Source organism: Nomascus leucogenys, chromosome 15, assembly GCF_006542625.1.
Source record: "Nomascus leucogenys isolate Asia chromosome 15, Asia_NLE_v1, whole genome shotgun sequence".
In the NCBI taxonomy this organism is placed as follows: Eukaryota; Metazoa; Chordata; class Mammalia; order Primates; family Hylobatidae; genus Nomascus; species Nomascus leucogenys.
In genome coordinates, this window is record NC_044395.1 from 65,919,937 (window position 1) to 65,930,904 (window position 10,968).

The 10,968-nt window shown below is 36.8% G+C and overlaps 1 protein-coding gene across 1 annotated transcript; it reads right to left on the reverse strand.

Moving 5' to 3' along the window:
- Positions 1 to 2,537: 2,537 nt before the first annotated feature.
- On the reverse strand, positions 2,538 to 3,488 carry LOC100606488 (olfactory receptor 51F1-like). The gene has a single exon (XM_003254815.3). The coding sequence runs from the start codon at positions 3,486 to 3,488 to the stop codon at positions 2,538 to 2,540; it is 951 nt and encodes a 316-aa protein (XP_003254863.3).
- Positions 3,489 to 10,968: the final 7,480 nt, after the last annotated feature.

Below are 10,968 nucleotides of genomic sequence, written 5' to 3' on the forward strand. Positions count from 1 at the left end.
ATTAAAAAATTTAGTGGAAAATTCTTAGAATTTTCTATACAAAAGATGATTTCAATGCAAATAGAAATAGTTTTACCTTCTTCTTTCCCTGGATTTTATTTCCTTGCCTTGTCTAGCTGTTGTGGCTAGAACCTCCAGGGCAATGTTGAATAAAATGGATGAGAGTGGACATCCTTGTCTTTTTCATTATATTAGAGGGGAATATTCAGACGTTCTCCATTAAGGATCATATTACCTCTGGGTTTTTCATAAATGTCTATTATCAGTGGACGAAGTTCCTTTTTGTTCTACATTGTTGAGTGTTGTTATCAAAAATGATAGTTGAATTTTGTCAAATGCTTCTTCTACATCTTTGAGATGATCATGTAGTTTTTGTTCTTTATCCTATTCATTGTTCTAGAGGTTTTTTTCTAATGTTAAATCAACTTTGCATTCTTGGAATAAATTTCACTTAGTCATGGTGTATAATCCTTTTTATATGTTGCTGGATTTAGTTTGCTATATTTAATTGATGATGTTTTCATCTATATTCACAAGAAATCTTAACAACTTTCTTTTCCTATGATGTCTTTGCATAGTTTTGACATCATGATAAAATGGCTTCATAAAATGAGTTGGAATGTATTTACTCTTCTATTTTTGAAAGAGCTTATGAAGAATTGATATTAATTTTTCTGTAAGTGTTTAGTGAAATTTGCCACTGAATCATCTAGGTCTATGTTTTCCTTCTTGAGAAGTTTTAAAATTACTAATTCACTTGTATCAAATAATTAACTTTGTTTTGTTGACTGTTGTTTTTTCTATTCTCTATTTCATTAATTTCTAATCTAAACATTCTTTTATTCCTTCTGCTTGATTTAGGTTTAGTTAGTTCTTCCTTTTTTTCCTCAGTGTCTTAAAATGGAAGTTTAGGCTATTGATTTATTTCCTTTTGATAAAGGCATTTACAGCTGAACATTTTCCTATTTAAAGCAATGTTTAGCTTCATCCCACAAATTTTGGTACATGGAGTCTTCAACTTTCATTAATCTCAAACCATTTTCTAATTCCCTTTGTGATTTTTTTTATGACCCATGGGTTATTTAGGAATGAATTATTTACTTTTCACATATTTGTGAATTTGTAAATCTTTATTAGTAATTTCTAATTTAATTCCCCGTGTCCCTTTCCTCTTGGACTTAAACTCCTTTTATATAAGCAGGGCATAGGCAGAACAGCATATCATATTTTCAGCTTGTATCTCTTGGCATGAGTACTGCACCTTAGGATTGAGCTGGGGAAAGGGTGATGGGGCCCCAGTATTCTCTGACAGCTGTGCCTGGGGTACAGCTATGAGTGAGGGCTGGGTAGATGAAAGGAGTCACTGACCTCTTGGCTGCACTCACCTGGAGGTTAGCTTCTGCAATATGGAGCTGGGGTGAGACATACTGGTGGTCTAGACTGAGAACTGAGGAGGGTCTGGGGGAAGGAGGAGAAAGCCCTGTGTTCTTGGCTACACCTACTTGGAGTGGAGCTATCAGCTATCAGTATGCCTAGCTGTGGGGAAGGGAAGGGCCAAAGCTGGCTTTAGTTCAAGCACCACAGAATCTCACTGTTTTTACAATGATTTAATACATTTTCTCGAATTGTTTTTCATTGACTGTATGCCCTTAGAGCAATTTCCAGAGAATTTTAATGTTTATGTCTATATCACTATATATGTGTGCGTGTATATATATCTATATGGTTGTATAGCTATATATACAGATACACATGCGTGCATCTGTGTGTGTGTACCTCACTGTTTATGGTCATTCCCTTGAATACTGTGTCCTCAGAGCTCCTCATGCTATCATTATAGAAATGGATCTCTCCCCTTACCTTATAGCTCAGACAACACATTGTGATGGTTCCCAGGCTGGATTTAACATTTGCCTTATATATTCTTGTTACTCCTGTTGCCAGTATCTATATATCCTAACATATTACATAGTAATCAGATTTTGAATGGTTGTTTTTTAATCTATGTATTTCAAAAATTATAACAATATATTGTTTGTTTCTGCCACTCTGTACTATTGTCCAGCATCTGGCAATAGTAGACCCTCAGTAAATGAAAGAATGAATCAGTGGTGATTACATTATATTTCAGAATAATAGACAATAGTTCTAATTTAATCAAAAAGTAAAAAACACTTAATAATTTTATTAGGTATATTTAAAAATCAAATAGAACAGAATATATGACTTATTGTTTTACATATAATTTTGGAGGTTTGGTCTCATGAAGAAAGTGCTCATTTCAGCCATTATTATTCATACTTCCAAACCTTTAGTAACATTTTCATAATATTAAGATATTTCATTGTTCATTCCTTAAGAGTAGATTAATAGTAATTCTATTAAATATAAAGAATAAATTTCCACCAAACTGCATCCCCTATGCAACCTTCTACTTAAAAAAAAATGTGAGGTCACTGATATAAGGGATTACTGATTAAACACTATGTCTTGGAGTTGATAAGAAGGGAGTAGATTTTATTTCAGAAGTATTAGAGTCATAACACAGATTCCTTGGGAAAAATGATTTTTTTAATGGCCCTACGGATCTGCTTGGTTTTCACACTATAAATAATAGGATTCATTGCTGGTGGAATAAGCAAATACGCATTGGCCATAAGAGTGTGTGCATAAGGAGGCGCTCTTTTCCCAAACCTATGGACAAAGCACAAACTAATGAGAGGGATGTAGAAAATGGCAAAAGCACCTGTGTGGGAGATACAAGTGCTAAAGACCTTATGCCACTCCTCTGCGGAAGCAATGCTTAGGGCGGTCTTAATAATCAGGATATAGGAGAGAAGAATAAAGATGGAGTCCACTCCTGCAGTAACTATGAGGGCAGTGAGTCCTAAAACACTGTTGATCTTATTGTCAGAACATGAGAGCTGGATGGTATCAGGATGGAAACAGTAGGAATGATGGAGCACATGACTTCGGCAGAAGGGCAGACATTTAAGAAGTAGGGCCAGAGGCAATAGGATCACGGTTCCCCTGATAAGGATGGCAAACCGTACTTTGACAATCCTGGAATCAGTCAAGATGGTAGCATACCTCAGTGGGTTACAAATGGCAACGAAGCGATCAAAGGCTATTGCCAGGAGCACTGAGGACTCCATGACAGTAAAAAGTTGAATGAAGAATGTCTGGGCAACACAGGCATGGAAACTGATCTGTCTTGCATTGAACCAGAATATGCCCAGCATAGTGACTAGTGTCGAAACACACAAGCCCAGGTCAGTAGTTGAGAGCATAGAGAGGAAATAGTACATAGGTTCGTGGAGACTGGACTCAGTGATGATGACAAATAAAATGATGCCATTTCCAGAGAAAGCAGTTATGTAGAGACAGCAGAAGGGGATGGAGATCCAGGCATGAGCAACTTCTAGTCCTGGAACTCCAGTCAGGAAAAAGATCAGAGAAGAGGAAGTGATGTTAAGAAAAGATGACATGATTACTATGGAAGAATAATTCTGTTGCAATAAATGTCCTAGAATGAGAAATGATAAAACCATTCATCAGTTTTGTTATGATTTCTACTAACTGTAGTCAGATAAATCAAATTGGAGATTATTTTTAGGATTTTAACATCTCCTTTCTACTTCTCAGTTTTGATATTTTTTTCCCTGCTGAGTTGAACTTCCTCTTCATGATTCTTGTTTCCTGATTCACAATAGAGAATAGCACCTCTTTTTTTAAAAACCCAGAGGTGGCCAGGCATGGTGGCTCACGCCTGTAATCCCAGCACTTTGGGAGGCCGAGGTGGGTGGATCACCTGAGGTAGGGAGTTTGAGACCAGCCTGACCAACATGGAGAAACCCCATCTCTACTAAAAATACAAAATTAGCTGGGCATGGGGTGCATGCCTGTAATCCCAGCTACTTGGGAGGCTGAGGCAGGAGAATCGCTTGAACCCAGGAGGCGGAGGTTGCAGTTAGCCGAGATCTCGTCTTTGCACTCCAGCCTGGGCAACAAGAGTGAAACTCTGTCTGAAACAAAACAAAACAAAAACAAACACAAAAACAAAAAAACCCAGGGGTACTTTTGGTCCCCTTTCACTTTGACCCTAGTCGGTTTCTCCGTTCCTTTGTACTGTCCACACAAAGAGATCAAAAGTAATTTGAAAATACCATAAATTAATTGGGAAATCAAAGAAGTATTCATTTTTAAAAGTAAAATTTATTATTTAAGAAAAATATACATGTATGTGAATATTTGTTTAAAAACTCTACTGCATGGTGCAATCATGGCTCACTGCTTTCTCAAACTCCTCTTGTCTCAGTTTCCTGAGTGGCTAGGACTACAGGCTCTAGCCACCATGCCCCACTATTTTTCGTTTGTTTGCTTTTTGTGGAGACTCAAACTCTTGGCCTCAAGTGATGCTCTTGCCTCAGTCTTTCAAGCAGTAGGACTACAGGTGTAAGCCACTAAGCCTGGCTGGGTTTTTTTTTAAAACAAGAATTCCACTGATGGCCCACAAGAAACAAATTCAGCTCCTGCTTTTGTATGTCCAAGGAGCATTCATGTTTGCCACCTTTCCTTCTTACCTCTCTTGCGGCCTCCCTTCCTGTGTCTGCTTTTGCAATTTGCTTTCTTTGCAAAGAAAGAAAATCAAGACAAATGAAGACAGGAGATCCGGGCAGTTTTGTGCAGGTATGGGCATTAGAGGCTGGCCTGAGGAGGCAGGAGGACATGAAGCACCTTACTTTGCTTCTCATTCATAATGTGGTTTTGCAGATTCTTACTGGTTAAGACTGCCACCGTGAGAAAATATCTCATCAACCAGAAAAGTGAAGTTCTATCACTTCAGAAAAGTGAAGTTCTATCATCTGATGTTTAAATTTGTCCATCTACAGGGCCTTGTGATAAAGAAAAAAACTTCCAGATTTTATGAGCAGTTCTGGTCTCAGTAGTCAGAATTCTGCCACTAGGATTGTTTTGAAACAGTAACATATGTAAAAAAGAATTTGGCTTTTACCTCATCTAATTATGGAATTGTCAGGCTTTGGTCAATAATTACAGAAATAAACAGCCTTCTGTCCTGGAAATAAGTTATAATCAGTATTCATCTCTTCGTTTTTTGTCACTTTTTTCTCTAATTATGTCATTTGAATTTTTGAAAGCATTCCTTCTATAAAATTAAACTAACCTGCCTTAAGAAAAAAAACCTCTATTATCATGGAACTTTATAATACATTATATATATGTAGCCTTTTAAGAAAATAATTGTATATAAAGAAATAATTCTATACAAGTCAAAATAGCCCATTTGCTATTTCTTGGTCAATGGATTTTACCCATACCTTGCTAGAGTTGTTTCTAGTCTAGGTTTACACTTCTGATCTTGATTCTTGATTTTCTTATATGTTGTCACTATAGCTGAGTTGACATTTAACTGTTGAAGAAAATTATCTGTAACACCACCTTTAGCAATTAGTCTTTTAAAAGCCAACTGTATTAAGCTTCAGAGATAGGAGTGAACTAGATATGCAGAGGCCTGATACCAGACACTTCCCTTTCTAGCCTAATATTGTTGCAATTATTGCCACCCTTTGCTTACATACAAGACTCAGGACAGTATGCTTTCAAAGTCTATCTTCATCAAGGTAAATAACACTTGAGCTTTTAACTCCACCCGGAAGTAGCATCTGAAATGAGTCTTACTGCTATGCAGGTGAGATCCTAGGTGAGTTTTCTTCTCTTTCCTTTCTTCTTTTCCATGTTGACTTTACTCTTGTCATCTGGGACTCTTAGGTACTGGAAAATCTTGCTAAGACCCTCACTAAGCCAATCTGTTAGTGCTTTGAATATTAATGTTTTGTTCTTCTTGACCTCAAGAAGATGGGGCACTTTTCTCATAGACCTAGGTATTGGCTAGAATCCCACTGGTCGTTCATGGACGTTCAGAACTATGATGACTCCAACCACTTGATATGGAGAATGCACTCATGCAGCTGTGTTATAGCCACACAATTTTACCTCCTTCACTAGTGAAACATTCCAGCTCCAAATCTTACTTTATGATACCTCTTGGGACTGCATGTTGTATTGTTGACTACTTTTTTTTTTAATCTCTGTCTACTATTGCTGTCCAGTCTAAGCTTTTACTCCTGCTCTTACAGGCCACTGAGAAGCCGGCATATTTTTCATCTAAGCCTGCTCAGTTTTGAATCAGTCACGAAATAGCCATGTGTCTTTGGTCTTGCCATTTAATGTTTTTTTTTTTTTTTTTTGAGACGGAGTCTCGCTCTGTCGCCCAGGCTGGAGTGCAGTGGCGCAATCTCTGCTCACTGCAAGCTCCGCCTCCCGGGTTCACGCCATTCTCCTGCCTCAGCCTCTCCGAGTAGCTGGGACTACAGGCGCCCGCCACCACGCCTGGCTAATTTTTTGTATTTTTTTTTTTTAGTAGAGACGGGGTTTCACCGTGGTCTCGATCTCCTGACCTCGTGATCTGCCCGCCTCGGCCTCCCAAAGTGCTGGGATTACAAGCGTGAGCCACCACGCCCGGCCGCCATTTAATGTTAATAGTAAGAAGGGTTGACTTAGATAATCTCCATTTTTTTATTCAATGTAAATTGCAATTAAAAATGTCACAACAATAAGCTTATGGGTATTATTTAATATTCTAAATACATGAAATATTATGGAAAAGGTCTCATATAGAAAATTTCAGGTATGGATTATAGTGAATTTGGAATAGCCACTTTGCTGATTATGAAGTGATTCTTGTTCCATTAACTGCATATTTGATGAAAGAGTATATTAACTAAAATAAAACCAATTTATCATTCAGTTTCCTGACATCATTCCAAAATTAATATAAAAAAATAAAAATAAGATCCTTATTCATCAGATAATTTTAGAAGAACATTTTAAGTTATACCTATTAGAAGAATAAAGTTATAATAAAAAATAATGCACTTATGGCTAGAACCATCAATAGAAATTTAAACTCATTTAATTTAAATAAAATAAATGACCAAGAAAGTTAATATTAAAAACCAGTGGTCATAGGCAGGAAAGTCACAGCAGGAGGATTTACAAAGAAATAATATTTTGGGGCTGGAGGCAGTGGCTCACACCTGTAATCCCAGCACTTTGGGAGGCTGAGGCAGGTGGATCATGAGGTCAGGAGTTCGAGACCAGCCTGGCCAACATAGTGAAACCTCGTCTCTACTAAAAATACAAAAAATTAGCTGGGCATGAGGGCGGGTGCCTGTAATCCCAGCTACTCGGGAGGCCAGGGCAGGAGAATTGCTTGAACCCGGGAAGCAGAGGTTGCAGTGAGCCGAGATTGCACCACTGCACTCCAGCCTGGGCAACAAGAGTGAGAATCTGTCAAAAAAAAAGAAAAAGAAAAAAAAGAAGTTATATTTTGGCTTTGGACATCTCCTCTAAGACAACCTGGAACATTGAATTTAAACATCTTAATTCATACCATTTTAGAGTCATGTAGAGTCCTAGAATTTTATAACTGGAAAGTACCTTAGAGACATTTTAGTCCCTTCCACAGAATGACATTAATTTTATTACATGGTATTCCAGTGGCCTAAAAGCATTGATTTTATTAGTCTTGTTCTTGCCAAGGTGTATCGAAAGGACAATATTAGCTTTTGTTGTAATTGCTTTTGGCGTTTTCATCATGAAGTCTTAGCTTATGCCTGTCCTGAATGGTATTGCCTAGGTTTTCTTCTAGGGATTTTATGATTTTGGGTTTTATATTTAAGTCTTTAATTCATCTCATGTTAATTTTTGTATAAGGTGTAAGGAAAGGGTCCAGTTTCAGCTTTCTGCATACGGCTAGCCAGTTTTCCCAGCACCATTTGTTGAATAGGAGATCCTTTTCCCATTGCTTGTTTTTGTCAGGTTTGTGAAAAAGTGAATAGTTGTAGATGTGTGGGAAATCTTACTATAAATACAAATTCTCAGGCCTCATCCCAGAACTAGTAAAACAAAATATTCAGATGCTAGGGCTCAGAATCCTGCATTTTAATAGACTTTGTTAGATAAGTTTTAGGTTCACAGCAAAATTTAGCAGAAAGTACGGAATTCCCATATATGCCTCCCAGCCCCACATGCACAGCCTATCCCTCCATAATATCTCCCAGTAGAGTGGTACATTTGTACATTCGTCACTATCTATGAGGCAACATTGACAAGAAATTATCACCACTAATCCAGTTTAAATTATGATTCACTGTTGGTGTTGTATGTTCTATGGATTTGATACATGTGTAATGATACATACCTTCCATTGTAGTATCATGCAGAATAGTTCCATTGCCCTAAAAAGTCCTCTGTGCTCTGTCTATTCTCCTATATCTCCCTCCCCACTCCTGGAAACCATTGATTTTTATAATGTCTCCAAAGTTTTGCCTTTTCCAGGATGTCATATTGTTGGAATTATATAGTATACAGTCTTTTCAAAATTTTTTTTCCACCTAGTAGTAAGTATTTAAGTTTCTTTAATGTCTTTTCATGGCTTGATAGCTAATTTTAATGCCGAATAATATTCCCTGGTAGAGATGTATCAGGAATCTAAATTTTTAACAAGATCCTCAAGCAATAATTGTGTGTTTGGCCTTGTACTATAGTTTTTATGTATTCAGACTATGGATTAACCTTTGGAAAACACTTCATAGACAAGTGATGCCATTATCAAAATTTGAATGTCAATTAAAATTTTCATAGTCAATCTTACGTTCCCATTGACTTGCATTATTATTTCTTTTTTTTAATTTATGTTTTTTAATATTTTTTATTATACTTTAGGTTTTAGGGTACATGTGCACAATGTGCAGGTTTGTTACATATGTATCCATGTCCCATGTTGTTTTGCTGCACCCATTAACTCGTCATTTAGCATTAGGTATATCTCCTAATGCTGTCCCTCCCCCCTCCCCCCACCCCACAACAGTCCCCAGAGTGTGATGTTCCCCTTCCTGTTATTTCAAGTATTTTCTCACATTATGAATTCTCACTTTTAGTGATTTCTATCATTTTAGTGTTCTCTCTTCCTATTTCTATGTCAAGTAGTTTTTGACATGGTTGCAATAAAGTAGAATTACTGGTTAAAGTTCTTGTAATAGGAATTATCCAATATTTGTGTTCTTTATTGAGGTTTCTTGAAAGAAGGTAAATCTATATAGTAAATATTTTTTAAATTATATATTTGTAAATTATATTCCTCACTAGGCGTTAAGTACTCTTAAGGCAAGAAGCTAGTCTTGTTCACGATTGTATTCTCAATATCCATCTCACTACTTGATTTACAGTAGATGCTAAATACATGTTGTTGTTAAAAGATGAATAAGAATATAAATTGGGGCCGGGCATGGTGGCTCACGCCTGTAATCCCAGTACTTTGGGAGGCCAGTGGGTGGATCACGAGGTCAGGAATTTGAGACCAGACTGGCCAACAAGGCGAAACCCCGTCTCTGCTAAAAATACAAAAATTAGCCAGGCGTGGTGGTGGGCACTTGTAATCCCAGTTACTCGGGAGGCAGAGGCAGGAGAATCGCTTGAACCCGAGAGGTGGAGGTTGCAGTGAGCTGAGATTGTGCCATTGCACTCCAGCCGGGGCAACAAGAGTAAGTCTCTGTCACACACACACACACACACACACACGCACACACACAAAAGGCTATAAATTGGAATAATCATGTTCTTGGTCTCAGTTCTTAAGGCCACAAAACTTTGAGCTGGATGTTTAGTGTTGTAAAATGTGACACATTTTATCCTAATTTGTAAAAATATGAATGTTTGAAGTAGGGCAGGGTGAACCAGACTGCCAAATCCCAGGTCATTGATCCTGGCAATAAGCTAGAGTAATTGTGTTAGGATTCTTAGTGACTGGTTGATACAAGTGGACCCTGAGGAGGTAATCCTTAGATATAGCATTCCACAGCATTTCTATGTCTAAATGAAGTAGCAGTCAGAATGAGCTTACCAAATAGATATGACAGAGGTATAGAGAATTAGCCAGTAGGGTTTGAAACCACAGAGGGCTAATACCTTGGAAAGTGCTGAACAGAAAATATGAAGGGACAGTGAGATCCATAGGAATTCTGGGTAATGAGCAAGTTTCTTTAGTTGGTTTTATGCAGTATTTAAATAACAGGAAAAGTGTCCTTAAGAGACTCTGTTACTATCTGAAATACAAAGGATAAAATTTGTTTTAAATTTTATTTTTCCATATCTATGTATATAAATATAAAAAGAAAGGATAAAAATCAAAACTGTGCAATAGTTACCTCTGTGGAGAAGTCAGAAAGACAGTGGGTTTGGGGGAATATAGCAAGGAAGATGTTGGCCTTTTCTAAAATATATTTTATTAATGAGAACTTTTATTTTTATTTTTTTGAGAACTTTTTTGTATATTAATATTTCGTTAAAAACATTTTAAAGAGGTCTTTTATGTTTTATGGAAAACAGAAGAAGGAAAAAGGTAAGATTGGAGACCTAGAAAACTCTGAGGAAACTGATTTAGGTAAAGGATTTTGATGCCTAAACTGAGTCTAAAAGTGAAGAGAACATATTTTGGTGTTAAAATAGGCAACACAAGAAAACCTCTGGCATACAGCAAAAACAGTACTGAGAGAGAGTTTTATAGCATTAAATGCCTGCATCAAAAGAATAGAAAGATCACAAGTTAACCTAACACCATACATCAAGAAACTAGAAAAACGAGAACAAATGGAACCAAAGCTAGCAGGAGAAAATAAATTACAAAGATCTGAGCAGAACTAAATGGAATTAATACCAAAAGAACAATACAAACAATCAACAAAATGAAAAGTTGGCTCGTTGAAAAAATAAAAAAACTGATAGACAACTAGCTAAAATAACCAACAAAAGAAGAGAGGAAATTCAAATAAGTACAATCAGAAATGAAAAAGGAGACATTACAATTGATATCATAGAAATACAAAA

Excerpts from the sequence above, each read along its gene's own strand:
- LOC100606488 (XM_003254815.3), bottom strand. The coding sequence starts at position 3,488 with ATGTCATCTTTTCTTAACATCACTTCCTCTTCTCTGATCTTTTTCCTG.